Here is a 17,226-nt window from a genome sequence, read left to right on the forward strand (position 1 = left end):
CATTGGCTATTTACATTTTTAACATGTGTGTGTAGCACTTCCTTTTATTAGAAACTCATCATCATCACACATGAAAAGTAGACTTTTGAGACTTGTTAGAACAGCGACACAACAAATTTATAATGAATATAATGCATTGTTGTAGATTAAACCACAAAAAATACATAAAAACAGGAGATGCATTAGAACACCTACATCAGTATAATGCTGCAGACAGATGTATTCAACAGAAAAATAATACGAAAAAGTACTTTATAGTCTTCTGATGATACTTATGGAGAGGGAAATGATCTTGAATGCAGGACTTTTTCTTCAGTGTAATTTTAATGGAGTATTTCACAGTGTTGTAGTGGTTCTTTAATTTAAAAAGCACTTATAAAGTGTTTTTGCAAGGGAAAAATTGATCGACTGCCATGTGATGAAAAACGATAAATGAATGGCTCACTGAGTAAAAGTATTAAAACAAGAAGTCGCTTAGCAGAGAAAGGAAAGAGAGGCACAGTGGGATTTGGGAGGATGTTAAAAGCCCCAAATAAAGTGAGTGTTAGTGAGCGTTTCTAAAGGAAGGAGCATCGTGATATTCACAGAATAAGAGCTGATTTGTTACGATGTGAGAATATTTTTCTAAAGGACATGCAAAAAAAAAGTTGTTTAGTTTTGCACAGCTATTGGAAGGTCTATTGCACACTGTGGTATTTCCATTAAGGATTAACTGTTTATAACATGGAGCGGGACAAAGAGCAGTGGTTGACCAGGCAGAAGTCCAGGGATTGTGAGTTGGCAGAGACATTTCATCTTTTTTGGATAACCTCTGATAATAAAAAAAAAAAATGTTTCTTTTCTTGGAGCATTTGCTAAAGCAAAGAGAGGTTGTGGAAAATAATAACTGTAACCCTTGATGCAGTGACACAATCAAAACTTTGCCAGTTGCAATGATTTTTACAATGTGAGCAGGCTGGATGATGACAATTGGTCAGGATCCAAAATGGCTTCTAGGCGAGCTTGAGTTGAGTGAAATATTTCCCTTTTCAGGGAACATATTTTAAAACATTTAATGTAATCCTCCGACAATTTAGGTATTTTTTCATTATCTATGTACATTGTTGCACTAGTACTTCAAACAATATGTGTATGATACAGACATAATTTTTATAATAGGACAAAAAGACCCCATCATTGCTTTAGATGTAGTCTGATAGTGTCTAAATGTTCTCTTCCACTTATTCCCAGTTGTTTAAAAAACATTAGTTTTCTAATTAAAGCCATCTTATCGCCATAAACCGGTGTGTTCATCAGCAGTTGTATAATGTTTATGGCTATTTGCATTTTCCATGTGATAAAGTCATGAAGGCTGCTTACTCGAGAAGACTTTCCCTCTTCGCCTCAGTGAACGATATGAGCCATAAATACCCAAATTACATTTATGGTCTGCTTACACAGGCACAATATCAAAGAGCCTGAATCATTCGGCATATTTATTTAGCTGGCAACTTGGTGGGCAGTCAGACCTGACAGCGTGAATGCCTTCATTTGTATTTCATGCTGACGCACACTGGAAAGTGCCAAGCCAGGGACAGGGACTCTCTCATTAGCAGGTATTTTGGTGGAGACTCCAGAGCCTGTGGGTGGCCTGGAGCTTGAGAAAAAGGGCTTTCTTTCTGTATCTACCTCTTCTCTCCATGGAGACCCTGAATGTACATTTTTTTTCTGTGTTTGAGGAGGTTTTGAAGGCATCCAAAGTTTCAGCAAAGATTGAAACCGTATCTGAACAAACTCGGGGGTAGAGTCATTACGCTCAATCAAAACACGTGGGAAAAAAAGTGACTGACCACCTGCTGGATTGAAAGCAAAACATAATTATTGCAGGTTTCTACTTCTTACTCGCAAGAAATGCAAGGAAATTATTTATTGTACCCCTTGAAACCGATAAACCTAAACCCTCATCAAAACGGTGTCCACCAAGCAGGAATGTTCTGTTTCACGATATTCATCCAAAAAATGGGGAAAACAGGAGATGATAATGGTGTAAATAACCTTTTTGGAAACATCTAACATCTCGTTAACACATTCGCATAAGAGGTCCCTCCCGGACTTCTCCACATAATCGGTAAAATGAGCTAAAAACAATAGTAAAAGTTAAGTGTTCAAAATATGTTCAAGAGGATTTAGAGACAGAAGGCAAATCAAGCAAGTCTGCAACATGACAGCAAATATCCCTTCGTACCAATGTGCTCTTTTCGGTTCATATTTTGTACTCACTGATCCCAATGAGTAGAGCTTATTGTGGAAATCTTGCTACCTGACTATTATATAAACATATACTGACAGAATGTCTTGGAGAATTTATTGCAAAATGCTTGTAAATCACTAACAATACTGTAGTAGATGTATTGTAGCTTCTTTGGCCACCTAATAACATCTGGTTCAAACTGCTTTAATAAGAACCTGAAAAAGGGGCTTGAATGGAACTAAATGGTCCTGCTACTGAGATTAAGATTATTTAAGAACTGGACTCCACATTTTTGCAAACTCTTAAAAAGATGAGCTGTCGTGAAAGAATGATTCTCTGCCCCATAAATCAAAACGTATTTAGAACCGAACGAGGCATACTTTGGATAAAAAAATCACCACAACGGTGCATTTGAGTTTTATGTGAAATGTAATATCTCTATGAGTTTTGCTTAGAAATTTGCCTCTCAGCAAGCTTTCAGTGCCACATGATCTGAAGTGATGGAGGACACTGATCATAAATGCCAAAAATGCCATTGAATAATTTCTATTCCATTTGATTCTATGAAGCAAGGATCTCCACCTAATCCAACTGCAAATGATGTAGTGTAAAAGAATATTTCAGAGCGTACTGTTGTTGGATCTATAATGCATCAGTTTAAGATGGGTCTTACAAAGTCTGATTCAAGTGACCTTGGACTGTTTTAGGATTTCCAAAACATATTTAAAACGATGATTAATTCAGATGGTCAATTAACATGCTGCCGTATAATCTCACTATTACAAGAGCTCTATTATTAGATCATGCTTAAGCAGTGCAACTGCTACTTTTAACACTATGGATTTTTTTTTTTTTTCTTTTTATAAAATGTTTATTCATTGAGATATACATTCATCATGAGGCCCAGTCAATCCAGTCACTCAGCTCTGTGGGTAATGTTAATTAAAAGGCTCATATTTTGCTTCTTCCAGGTCAGCTACACTAAAATTATTTTCCCTAGAACTTTGTCTGTTGATTTGGACTGAACTTTTTTCTTGTTTTCATTTTATCTTTCTAAAACCAATGCATAGAAAATATATGTCATCTTCATTTGGTTTTACCTCTAGGGTTTACACTTTAAAAACTTAACATAATACATAAAAAAGCAACTCAAGTAATAACCAGGCAAGTTCAACAAATGATACAAAATACATTCTTTTATTCATTCATCATTGTAAATACGCGAAACAAATCAAAAGTATCAACACAGACAATATTTAAAGAGATATAAATCTGGACACCATTTACACAAACAATTCTTGGAATCAATGTGCTTGTCTCTTTTCTTCCAAATATCCGTTCGATTTTGTCTCCTCTGGCGATACTCAGAGCTTTTATCATTACAACAACATTATTTTGAATCCACCCCACTGTGCTCTTCCCATTTAATCCGTCATTTCTGTTCTCACCTAGATCATTTTGCTGTAATGTTAAGAACCATATCTTTATCATATGTACACGATATACACTGAGTCTTAAATACATTTCATTGTTTCCAAACTATTTACAATATTAGAGCTTATTGATATTTTAAATGGTTACAAATGATGTGGAGTAAATGCTCTAAGACCGTAAAGCAAAAAGTGGCAAATGTGATATCATGTTGGATATGTTATGTAACAAGGGGATGTTTAAGTTGTACTGAAGCATTGGTTCACCTCCGATATCACAAAACTGGCCCGTGTTTCATGAGTGGAAAGTATGCAGTTGTATTTGAAAAAACAAAAAGATAAACAGGGCTGATTGTTATCAACATCCCATTCATGATTCATTTCAATCATTCTTCTCACGTCTCCGATCCATTACTGGCTTTGTAAACAAAAGGGGAATTTCCCTTCCACGGTATCCTTACACTTCTGTGCAAACTGTGCTAACCCACCCGGCTGTTTCACAATAGATCTGAGCTTTATCAAATCAGATCAAACAAGGTTTCCATGGCGACCACAATACTTTATCTCTCTTCTCGTGGGAAAAAAATGTCGGCACGCTACTGTCCCAGATGAATCTCATCACTGATGGGAATATTCTTTTGCTTTTTTGGTTTAAGAGTATTATGCGTGCACTGAAGTCTCAGGATGCCGTTACACAGTGAACGGTTTATGGAATATGTTCCTCATAAAATATAACTGGTATGTCAATGTCTTGCATTGCTGAATTTCTCAATACTTAAAACAAACAATTTAAGTGGATGGAGATATTGAATTCTGAAAAAACAGAGAAGTCATTGCGGATCAAGTAATAAAAAACCCATATCAGACTTTGACTTTGGGGTTTGGTAAAGAATGTGCCATGCAGTAAAATATGGCTTGTCTATAAATAGTATAAGTTGAGTTTATGATAAAAGAGTGCTACGTCTGTTACACCTATCACAGCATATACGGGCTAACAAGCGGCTCCCTGAATGTCACAAGAATGGCTAAAAAGATTTGTGAGCTCATTAACCTAACAAACCCATGACGTGTGTGTGTGTGTGGGTGCGTGTTCTTGTGTGTGTGTGTGTGTGTGTGTGTGTGTGTGTGGGTGCGTGTTCTTGTGTGTGTGTGTGTGTGTGTGTGTGTGTGTGTGAGGGTGCATTGGTTGTGTGTGTGTGTGCAGGGATGGGCCACTCACAGCAAACGCATTACAACAATCCCACTCACGCTCCAAATAGCGGGCTCGAACTCACACAGTCTGTTCTTCCTCTCAGTTAGTCTCTGTCTTTCACTCCCTTCCAACCGGAGCCACGACCCGTCCTTTGAAACCTCCCTCTGTCAGACGGAGACAGAGGCCTCTACGCCGACCCGCAGCTGCCCCGCTCCTCAGATCTTCTGGCACATGTGGAGCCTGGACTTGGACGAGGAGGTGGCGTCTTTCCACACCTTGCAGGAAAGGCCCTTGGCACAGTCGCAGCGCTGGAAGATTTCCAGGCCGTGCGAGCCTTTCTTCCTCTGCTTGGTGCACACCTCGCCCTGTCTCAGCACCGGCTTGCAGATCTTGGTCCAGAAGTGGCGGGCGCAGCAGTAGCCCTCGGAGCAATCGGATGAACGGAGGCAAGGGTCGCCGTCGTGCCCTAACAGAGGAGGACGAGCGACAGTGCTGAAGGAACAATGTGCAAACAGTGTGTGGAGCCCGAGCAGAAGAAAACACAGAACCAAGTGCTTCGTCAGAGACGAAACAGACCTGCATGAAATTATAGATCTTCTTGCATCTTGGAGTTTCGCTGTATAGTGCTTTCGGTTAAGAAAAGAAAGCACAGGAAATGTACGATTATTGCTCATTAAGCTGTTAGGTTTTCCATACGGATAAGTTTATGCATCCCTTTCTTCGCGTTTCAATTCAGTTTGTGTTACATGTGGCCATGTCAGAGACCAAAGAAAAGCGTGAAGCTTTCATCATAAATCAAGAAAACAATTTGCTCATGCTGTATATTAACCATATCGTCCCATCTGGTCTGAGACCGATGTTCTTAGCAGGATGTGAGAAATGCTCTTAAGAATACACAATTAGTATCATTTAGTCATGCCGTGTTTTAAATGTGCTTCACCTCCTGCCAAAAGCTTTGTCCTTTCAGCCAGTTGTTCCTATTGCTGACAAAACCCCACTTTGCTGAAAGTATGTTTGAAGTATCAGCCTGACTGCTCGTTTGATGCTTTAACACCCCGGATTTTGTCTCAAGCTGCAACTTACTCAAGTCCATTATGATACAATGATTTAGCGAGTGGGGTTGACTCAAGCACAAATAAAACACAATGGTCTTATTTATTGGAAGTTTGCGTAGTGCTGCTCGCTTCATAATGATTGTAGCGTTGCAGCCTGCTGTCTTTAGGGCGCATTCAGGGTTGAGTAATTTGAGTGTCTCGTTAAACAAACAAAATACTTGATGAATAGGCCCTTACGTCGACTTATATCAGGTGCCATGAACACTAAGCAGAGGGCTCAGAAAGTTATTAGCTACAATCACGCCAAACCCACATTCTGTGGTTTTACACTAGTGCATCACACACGTGTGTGTGTGTGTGTGTGTGTGTGTGTGTGTGTGTGTGTGTGTGTGTGTGTGTGTGTGTGTGTGTGTGTGTGTGCTTTCAGTGACATGGTTCACAGACACTGACACACTAGCGGAGGTGCAATTATCAACATAGTTTGGGAACTGGCGTCGCCCATTGAGCTGTGTAGGACGGGCAGACAGTGAACAACACAGAGATTCTGCCATCGTCAGCAGGAAAGTTGAGAAACCAAACAACAGAGAGCAGGGTTTCCAGTGGACATGTTTTAAACATAATCTCACCTTTGAGGGAATGCTTGGCATGTCCCTTCCCACTCTTCCTCCAGCTGTGGTCTTTGTTGGACAGCTTGTTGTGCTCGTCTAAAGCTGGGATGTGAGGCGAGAGCACACTCTCAGAGATGGGGACACACATGTCTGTGGACAGGATTAAAATAAAAAAAAGAGATTACACATGACGGAAACCAATAGCTACTATAATTTGTCAAGAAACAAGTCAACCTAAGAGATTGTCAAAAGTGATGTGGCAGCAGCTTTTGTTGAAAGTAGAAACAGCAAAAGCAAAAAGCTATTACTGCAAAGGCTTTGTTTAAACTGGGACCGCTGGTTTCCAACCGTTTCGCAAAAATAGGATTCAATCATAAGCATGTGTTGAATATTATTTAAATGAACTGGCTACTTCACTGTAACCTTAATACAATTCAATTTTTCCCCAGAATACCTGCAACTGACAAGAGATGTAATTTCTAAAGGGTGTCCTGCAGTCCCAAAATGACTAAAACTTGCATACGCTGAAAGCTTCTTCAGACACGTACAGTTACTGCATCGGTTCCCGGGACAGCACATGGCATCCCGATGGCAACGCTTCTTCCTCCTGCGGCAACTGAGGCAACGTGAGGGAGCCTGCTGAGGGCTGTGGCAGTAGCTTCCCACGCTGCACTCCTTGTCATTGCTGCACGGATACACCTGCTGGGAAAAAAATCATTGTTTTCAAGAGACGGGGCAATGTAAAAGCACACGCTTATCATTTTATCACTTTATAACATGTGTAGGTAAAGTGCATAGTTTCAGGGAAAAGCGACTAATTGAGCGTGACGTGACGTGACGTGTAGTAGGTTGTCGGTTAGAATCAAACCCCGGCAGACAAGAGAAACTCCTCTATGTGTAACATATGTGGCAATAGATGGCTTCTGATTCCCATTCAGTGCAATGTTGCTGCCAAAATGCGTCCATCTGCTCGCATGATGTCAAAAGGTGCATATCAGCATGTGCAGTCGTGTTTTTAATCAATGTTTGTGGCTTTATAGTGCACGAGCAGGTCTAGTTCAAAAGCACAAATACCCTTCTAGTGAATTATTACATATTTGCTTGTGAGTAATACAACAATATGAAACACACACACAAGATCCTGTCAAACTGTTAACTCTAACGTCATGGAATAGTCAATTTTTACTGGGCAGTGGATGTTCTTGTTGTGGCAAAGCTTTGAGTTATCTCCATCGACATCTCCATTAATCAGATGGGACATGAGGTGTTAAGTGCTATGTACCAGACAAGGACAGATAACCATAGTACTGAGTTACCCAGGATAACATTGTTAAAGGAAGGTGGTGGATTTTATTTGGTCACAACCCTGCAAACCTCAACCTCAGACATAACACAATAACTGCATTCCTTCTTATTGCGTTCTATAAACAGTGCAGCACAGTTGCACCTCGCTCAGGGTAAGTGGGACAATATGTTGGATATTCTCACTCACTGCATTTTAGAGGACGACATATTGTAGGGATTAACAGTCATTTGTTGCAGTTATCACAATTTCCAAGAAAGACCACTTGAGTGTCTGTCTTCTCCAAAAGTGTTTAGCGTCTTAATGAGTCTACATACATAATTGGGGGGGCAATTACTGTAGCTAATCATACTCCTTCATAGTCAATTTGAAATTGTTTTTTTGCTTTTGTATTTTTGTGTTTACACAGAAAAGGTTGAGTCATATTCTGTTGTTCAACAAAGCACACCTAAAAGTATTTTGTGTAGGCGCATTAAAATGACTTTGACCTTAACTAACACACAGCAGAGAGGAGAACAATTGAAACCACATCTGCTTTTTCCACAGCATTTGTATGCACCAATGAGAGGATTCACTGGTACTTTGCTGGTACACAAGGGAATAAACTCCCCAGTTGAAGAGCTCCAAAGAAGCATCATTACTCTGGCTCAAGAAAACCAAAATAAATGTCACTGTGTCTCTCAAATGGTCGCAGATGTTTCTAACATTTTACACATTTTTCTCTTTTATTATATGTTTGCTACCATGGATGGACACGTTCAAATATGCAGATCAGTAACACTTAGTAAAATATGGACGGATTGTTAATTACGTCCAGCGTAGAGCGACATTAGAACAACGATTTTGGTTGGAACACCACCACCGGCACCACAACCACATTGAGTCGGCATCGCACTGACAGATGTGATTCAGTGTGGCTTACCGCTGACAAGCATGGAACAATAAACATGAGTAGGAACAAGACAGAGGCTTGAATCGGAGTGAAACCCCTCCAGCCAGAGTCAATAGCAAACTCCATTTGGTACGTAATGGTCAGCAGGAAGGGAGCGGCTGCCATGCTCAGAACACGAACGCACTTCACACGATAAAATGAACTCATCAATGAATATTTCAGCACGTTGGAAGTTGTTCCCCGACGATGTGCTCTTGTTTGAGCCGAGTGAACAATGTGAGCCCCGTTGGACGGGGGCCACATTGACTTTCTAAACCTGGAAACACATGGAGTCAATGATATAGACGTAGAAAAATGAGCAGGAATGTTAAATTGAATCCTCATCCATCATTATGACAGATTCCCATAATGCAGATGCCTAATGTGTTGATTAAAGTAACAAAGCCCTGGTGTTTAATGGATTCCAAATATTTCCTAATTATTACTGAGTTCAGAGCTGTTCTCACAATACACAAAGGCTTCACTTCAAAGCGACCCAGTTTACGCGTTGTAGGGAGAACTTTCCGGTCCTGTGGTTGTAGATGAACAGAAATAGTTGAAGAATATAAGACTTGTTATTCGGGTGGTCTTAGTATTTGGGGAATTCTCATAACAGAGATTGAACAAAACACTTGATATTTAGATGACATGGGCATTTTTTCAGGCAAAATATAATGCTGAATGAACGTCATCAATGGGATATAAATGCCTGGAGCAGCCCTTAAAATCTGACCTTCTTTACTGAAGTAAAAATAACCTTTCAGCTCTAAAGCTCACTGGGTGAGGTCATTTTTCTCCTTTTTTTAATTCATAATTGAACACATGCAAAAGTGTAAATATGTGGTTCTAGAGGAAGTTACAAAGTGCAACTATTTCTTGACAAACAACGGTTGAGCTGATTGTTTGCAACTTTCCAGAGTCCAAGAAGTCACTGCTCCTTCCCGAAAAATATAGCTCAAACTAATCATCTCCAGCTCAAGCTCTGTTTCTACGGTAAAGACATGAAATGGCTTTTGATCCGCTCATTTAACTCTCACAAAGAGAGTGAAGAAAGAACATCGGGATTTGAATAGAAAACTATTTTAAAAGTCAAGAATGAACTTCCAAAACTCATCGGGAAGCCTGTTTTATGGCAACTGCTCCTTTGGAGAAACATGTACATGGTCATGTGCAGCAGAACCTCATGCAATGGATCGGTTACAGTGTGTAGTGCACGTGGAGGGGTGGAAGAAGAAGAAGAAGAAGAAGAAGAAGAAGCAAGCACCGGGCTCACCTCTTCCATCGAGTCTCTTTCCCAAAGAGAGCCCTTTGAAACCCAATGATACAAGGCAGACCCCTAAAATCACGGCTGATAATCTCGCCTTATCTCGTCATGTTTTCAATTGCCTCATACCCAACTTCTGAGGGATGGGGTTTCATTTTGGATGCATCTCATTTATCTCACATCTTTTCCTTTTTTTTTTATGTTGCTCCCTTATTTTTCCCCTCGACAGCCATCACACATTAAAGCGCAGCCTTGGTTTCCGTAGAGGAAGCGGGTTGAAGACTGCAGCCTCTCCTGGTATGCTGGTGAGATGATAAAGGAAGAGACAGACGGAGAGCCATGAGGGAAGCCCCCCGGCCCTGTCTCGTGCTGCTCTCGTGCTGGTGAAGCATTGTGGCTTTGAAGAAGAACCTTAAAAGTGCAGGGGCATCAATCTACAAGGGATTTACAGCCGGATATACAGGGCTTTGAAACATCCCCCCTGGTGTTTGGGTCCCTTATTTACCTTGGTAGTCATTCCAAAGTGATATAATGATATAATTCAACGGAAGTGCACTGTAAGACATAAAAAAAAACACAAACTATTGTCTCGACTGTTTAGTTGGAGTTAGAGGGTTTCATATCTAGGGACTTTATAGAAGGTATTGGGATTAAGGGGGTTGAACCATATGTTTCACTTTGTAAAAAAAAAGCGGTTTTTTTGTGTTTAAACCAAGTTGTCCTTTCAAATATAGAATTAGGTTTTGGTATGGTGATATAAATACAAAGCATATATGTGTGGCTTTCTTAAGCATTTATTACCTATTAGCTATTACCCTAATTGCAAAAGTAAGAGATAAATTCCAGGGTTCCGTTGCTCCACCAAAAAAGTGTCAGAATGACAAACTGCAATCCTCCCCCTTTTCTGGACAACGTTACGTATGTAACTACGGTTCTATGAATCCTGGATGAGCGCCAGAGGCTTTGTTAAGCAAGGCCTCTACTTCCATTATCATTATAGACTACAATGAAGCCGAGGGAAGGGCTTTCTTCACTCTCCCCGCAAACATCCACGCTTTTTGAGCCTACTTGACCTTCAGAAATCAAGCACAGAACCTAAAAAACTGTTAATGGTGCCGAATGAACGATGTCACTGAATAAACATTGTGCACATGCCCTGAGAGCACAGACAGCCGGTATCAGATAACACGGGGATGGCTGCGCACAAGTCACTTCGTACAAACCATGCCTTCAAACACAGCTTGGGCGCCTTTCATCACTCAAAACACATGTGTTTATGGGCATGTCCCTTTGAGTGCTAGAATCCAAAGCCTGCAAAAAAGTAGACCTTCCTTAAGTTAAGTATACATGAGGAAAGGCTTCGCGACTTTTCGGAGACGATCAAAGGCAAGCGGAAAAGATCCGAGAGTTGTGCCGCTATAAAATGTGTAATCCTGTGAAATGAGAGGTGCACAGGTCTCCCTCCTCATGGACAGGTTTGATTCATTAAAGCGGGATTTTGCCGTGGTAGACCCCTAATGGTTCCAGTGGAGGGCCCTCACAGCACCCAGGGGACCCACAGAGTGGAAATGCCACAGGACAAGAGGCCCGAAGCCAAAACTGCGCCCGGGCGCTAACAAGCACTCACACCTCTTCTCTCAGCTCATTAGGATCCCTAAACGTTCACCCTCAGGTCACAGAAAGAAAGAGAAAGGACGTGGCGCTACTTTTACAGGCAGAGCCCCGAGAGATCGCTCGTTAAAGTTATCTCTGCGTTGAATTAGCTAAAAGCCACTAGCTATGGCTGACTGACGGGCTGCTGATGTTTTACAGACACGTAACCCGCGCCAATGCCGCCGCGGCGTCGGCTGCCTCGTGGGGTCCCGAGGTCACGGTGGCGGGCGCTGCCTGCCCCGCGCTATCCGCTTCTCTCTGGTTCTCTTCCAGGGAGACAGCGCTGCCACCCAAGAGCCCCCGGACCGTCGCGGTCTGAGAGGCGCGCATTTTTGGTTTTCTCCGATTTTACTGACGCGAAAGTGGGGTCAGACGACAGGGAAACCCGACTGAACGGGGGCAAAGGGAGGCCCGGAACCTGACCCCCCCCCCCCCGGGTCCGCGTGTGGCTCGTTTGAGCTTTATCGCCAGACGATGTCAGTGGCTACAGGGTACCGAAGCACATTAAGCTGTCAAGTAAACTAAGACTTAGAGCAGCGTTTATAATCTGATGGGTAAATCACCAAATTACACCCTTGCTTCCCGCTGCAGTCGGCTTTCCTCCACAGGGAGACTGGACTCTCCCTGCATAATTTGCTGCATTTGAAAGTAAACCACCGAGGGAGATTTTTGGGGAGATTTCATCTACTTCTAATCTTCAACTGTAAGAGGTCAAGCTGCCTTATGTCTTATAAAAGGTCGGGGGAAATGAAGGGATAAAACGATAAAGGGCGATTGTGGTGATTTAGGAATATTATCATCCAAATAACTGGCGAGCTTACGAACACTAACATCATGAGGCCAATGCAAAGCCTCTGGAGGTTTGAAAATCTGTCAACTGTTCCTCGACCAATTGTAACAAACCCACTCAACAGCGCGACGCCTTGACCGTGCATTTACTTACAGGATATTGGCTCTGTGGTTTCGCGTAATGCAGATGCCAGAGGAAATATTTGAGTCGACGCATGCCCATTTTCCAAACTTACACCCAAGCTTTAATCAGCAGTAATTCCCGTCATAATTGCAGACGAAAAGATGAAAATATGTCGGGGTGCCTGCTGTGAACCACTTCAGAGAGAAAACGACTCAGTAATGTGTGGTTTTGCGTTATGCAACCTGTTGCGAGGCATTTATCATAATTTTGAAAAAAATTCTAAAGCAGAGTGATTGCAGTTGTATACTCCCTGTGATCGCTCCTAGACTAAATAGACACCACACTTTGCCATTATGGCCCTGTGAAGAGGGATGACTTGTTATCTGTGATTCATTCTGCTCACAAATGGCCACTCTATATCATAGAGAGACAGGCGGTCATTGAAGGTTTACTTGCCAGCGTTACATTTCATATTTAGCCAAGGCCAACCTGCATGAGGCTGTTCATTTACAGCTCTGGAAAACCTCCCGGTAGCGAGAACACACACACACACACAAACACACACACATACTGTATAGATACACTCCATTCTGCAATAAATATTGCATATCTTCATTTGGACATACGGCACCGTGAAATGTTCATTTTTTTAAACATTATGGTGGTCTCTGCACTCACATATTGTTTCCCCTCAGCCCCCTCTTCCAAACCGCTCCCGGTTATTGCAATGGCTCAGATGTAAAGCAGGCGTTTAAAATGAGGTCTGGCAGGCCAGGCTTGAGGTTGGAGAAAGTTGCTTTTTCATAATTTTATGCTGCCTGAGCTGGATGTCAACGCGCTGCTCTCAACACTACGCACTTCCCAGATATCCAACACTATCGCTACTGAAAGTGATATTACAGACACTTAAACAGGCCTAATGTAAACAAGAGTTAAGGGTGAGACATTAAGGCACAAAAAACAGTTCCAAGAGCTCACTAACACAGCTGATGAAGATGTTGCAGTGCCATCTGCTGCTGAAGGAGGTAACCTCTCAACATAATCAGACTAATGTCCAATTAAAACAGACTTAGTGATAATTGGAAATGAAGGCCTTCCTTCTTTGCCATTGTTTTGTTTGACTGACGAGTCATGATTCTTTTCCACCAGTATCTGTTTTCCTCTTTGGATAAAAAAAAACCCTAAAACATCCACTTATGGTCCAAGCAATGGAAATCCAGAGCTCTAATTTGGAACTTGATGAAACCTCGTAATGTTCACAACATTTTCCGTCAGCCACTACGTAACCTGCCAAACGTTTGCTCTCAAACTGGAGTGATAAGGCACTATGTAGAAACAGCAGGAATTGATAACTCTTTGAGTGGGTATTAAGTGGTTGGTAAGAGTATCCCTCAGAGGCCCACCAGTAAGAATCTCATAATCCCAGCGAGCGTCTGGACCACTTTAATGACACTAAAACCCAGACAGAAAATTACCCAAAAGTGTTAACTTTTTCTCACATTTCTGCTGGCATTGATGATTAACCGTCGAAGTGCGCTGCACCCGGCTGTGGCGTCAGGTCTGAAAGGCAATTAGGGTTTATGAGGGGTCCAATCCCTGCAATTTCCAATAACGATTCCCACGTGAGAGAGACATTTTAAGGCATTCAGCCATTTAACCCTCACACCTCAAGGTACTGCGTGAAGGAACAGTTGTGCGGACGCGCCGCACAATTACGCACGATCAATGGCAAACCTATGATGTTAGTTAAATGAATAAAATACAAGAGTTTTTTTTCGTTGAAATGTTTATTAGAGGGACCAGAAACAACTTTAGGATTCGATCACTTATTATTATTACCATTTAAAACACATGTCATATTCGTTCATTTGTGGCAAATGTAGGTCGATAATAAAATGATAATTGATCAAATTACCTGCGCAAGCATGTTGTGTTTCCTGGTGATCCCGAGGTGGACGGCGTCGGAGAGGTTGGTGGCCGGTGTCGGTGTCCCTCCCGACAGAGCTGGCTTGATGAAATTTGCCTTCGGGTGCGCCTCCGGTACCAGGGTTGTTCCCGTCCTCAGTGTGGCGACGAGAACCGTCAACGCGCACCACCTATTCCAAGTTAAGACGAGCATCCTCGAACGAGAAATTCTGATATACCATCGACACAGAAAAAAAAAAAAACACGGAGCCCAGTGTGGAAGCGAAACCACGGAGGAGGGAATCTGTTCAAGGGCGAATGCTCTCAAGGTCGGAGGGAAACTTTTCGGCTTCCTCTCTGCGTGCGTCCGGCCGAGAGTGAACCCTTAATTCCTGCAGTCGGGTGTTTTATGATCTCGGATGCTTTCTTTTTATAGGATTCTAATCCTTCCTCCGCCCCATTCGCCACTAACAAAGGACGAATCTGATCTGCTGTTTGAGCATTGTCGTCTCGACATCGGAGTGCCCCGTTGGGAAAAGGCTATAAAATTATACACTGTGTATTTTAACTACGCGCTTGACCCTTTTAACTGCGAGGCAGTGGGGTGCGCACAAACCAGGGAGGGAGAGGGGGGGGGGGGGGGGGGGGGCTCTTATAAAGAGGGAGTGTTGTGACATACAACATTTTCCGTAGTCACAAGTCAGAAATGACTTTTTCTATGGTTATTACCTGTGTGCGTCAACGAGACATCACCATCGAGCTATTTCAAAAAGCATCATCATTAAAATCATATCATAACATGACCATTATGAAATGCAAAAAAAGGGGCTATTCAGGAACCATTTAAACCGGCATTCCGGAATAAATTAGAACAACAAAAGTTGACCATTGTTTTCTTTCTATGGGAGAGGCATCCCTCGTGATGCAAGGAATGCCACAAGTTAGTTATACAAATACTAGAGAACCTTTTGTTGGATTTTTAAGGTTTTGTATAATCATGTTGGTTAGATAATACATGCAGAGGTACAACGGACTCTTTCAGGCAGGTAAAGTCTGAAAATGCTGTTGGAAGAGCAGGGACCGAGGCAACTTGCTAATAATCCCTTTTTAAAATGACAACTTAATATTCTTAAAGGAGACCTTTTTTAATTTTGCTCCAGTTATTAAACCAAAACTATGCATCAAGTCATCTTCATCATATGGCTATTATATTTCCTAGAAAAATATGGTGCAAATATAGAAACTACAGGTTTTCAAACTTAAAAGCCAAATCATCAGCCAGTCACTAAAAACCATCTTTCTCACAATGACTCACACAAGTTGGAACTATCTATTTAAGACTGGAAGCGCTGGGATGAAACCAGTATACCGTTAAAGGCTTCTGACCTCAAAAGCGATCCATCACAGGCTCCCATTCAAAGTGTCAAGTTCTTTTGTTGGAGACAAAAGACGACCAACTGAACCGGGGAGTGGGAGGAAGTAATGAACTTGTTTGATGTAACTGTAGATGCTTAGAGGCGATACTTTTTTAGCCACCTTTGTCACCCGTGTGCCCAGTGATTTACCTGGAAAGAATGTATTCCGACAGCTGCTTTTCCTAGAGAAGCCATTTTTTAAAAATGTCTTGCTGTATATAATGTTATAATATGTCAGAAAAGAGTTAGACAGCTGAAGTGATTAAGCACAACGGCCATCATGAATATGAAATATGTGTTGGATGAACAAAAGAGATCACAACTAAAACAAAAAAAATAGATTTGTTCCATGAACAGCAAGTGATGTCCAAGTGAATGTTGAATGTGGCCAGAACAAGAAGACAAAAACAGAGAGGGATAGGTCCCCTTTTGGAGTGTGTATGGCATTTCCAACACATTCATTATTTGAAGCCATGCAAGAAGAAAAGAGGAGACTCTTAACAGAAGATATTTGCGTGGCAGCATGCAGCATGCTGATAAGGATAGAGATGTCCAGAGGATCCACATGTTAAGCTGCGACAGGAATCCGAGTAACAGATGATTAAAGTATCCCAAAGGACGCGAGGTGATGTGAACGTTTGGGACAGCAAGGCTTCTTGTGCCCGGGATAATAGGTCTGCATAAATATAATTGAAGACTGGTCTTGGATTGCTTAGTTTGAGAAAAAGGTTTACTGGATGATTATGAAAACTCATTTACTTTTACTTCATCTCTTCCCACTGTTTTTTTATGTTGCAATAACTTTGTGTTACAATGGTTGAAGTGGCTATGAAAATGTCATAAGTGTTTTCATAGTGACCCAGAAAATAAGCATAATAATCACTCCATAGTTCCTCTCAGTTCCAAAAAGGCCTTTTTTCTACTATAGCTTTGGTTTTACAATCTGATGTTCTGATTCAGTCTCAGCATCCTCCCGCATCTCCAGATGGAGCAGATCATGTTTTCTATGCAGCCAAATAGCTCTGTTACCCCCTGTGTGCTACCTGCCCAGCACCAAATGACAGTTAGCCAATGCCGCAAGTATCTATTCAACTAACGATTTGAGCTGTATACAAGACTTTGAAAGGTGTTAATGGGTCAGCTTGTGTTCACAGCGTCTTGTGATGCCCCCAAGTGGACAAAACTAAAATGTAAAGAAAATAAACACCGGGCCAACGCTGCAGAAAATTGGATCTCACAATGTCATATTTTCATGTAATGCTTTAAAATACAAAAATGAAAAACATTTCTTGCTTGCTGTGAGAAAACTTAGTTGAATAACCAAACA

At 41.6% G+C, this 17,226-nt stretch overlaps 1 protein-coding gene across 2 annotated transcripts; it reads right to left on the minus strand.

Annotated features, from left to right (window-relative positions):
• Positions 1-3,408: 3,408 nt before the first annotated feature.
• On the minus strand, positions 3,409-15,065 carry dkk2 (dickkopf WNT signaling pathway inhibitor 2). Of its 2 annotated transcripts, none has more exons than XM_037473226.2 (4): positions 14,495-15,065; positions 7,064-7,214; positions 6,534-6,665; positions 3,409-5,318 (listed from the first exon to the last, which is right to left on the minus strand). In XM_037473226.2, exons 1-4 carry the CDS (start codon positions 14,696-14,698, stop codon positions 5,068-5,070), a joined length of 738 nt encoding a protein of 245 aa, XP_037329123.1. In that variant the 5' UTR covers positions 14,699-15,065; the 3' UTR covers positions 3,409-5,067. The 2 variants fall into 2 exon arrangements, with proteins under 2 accessions (XP_037329123.1, XP_037329122.1); XM_037473225.2 differs by having other exon boundaries at positions 7,064-7,217.
• Between the last annotated feature and the right edge of the window lie 2,161 nt (positions 15,066-17,226).

The sequence above is a fragment of the Pungitius pungitius genome, chromosome 9 (genome assembly GCF_949316345.1).
Source record: "Pungitius pungitius chromosome 9, fPunPun2.1, whole genome shotgun sequence".
NCBI classification, from domain to species: Eukaryota; Metazoa; Chordata; class Actinopteri; order Perciformes; family Gasterosteidae; genus Pungitius; species Pungitius pungitius.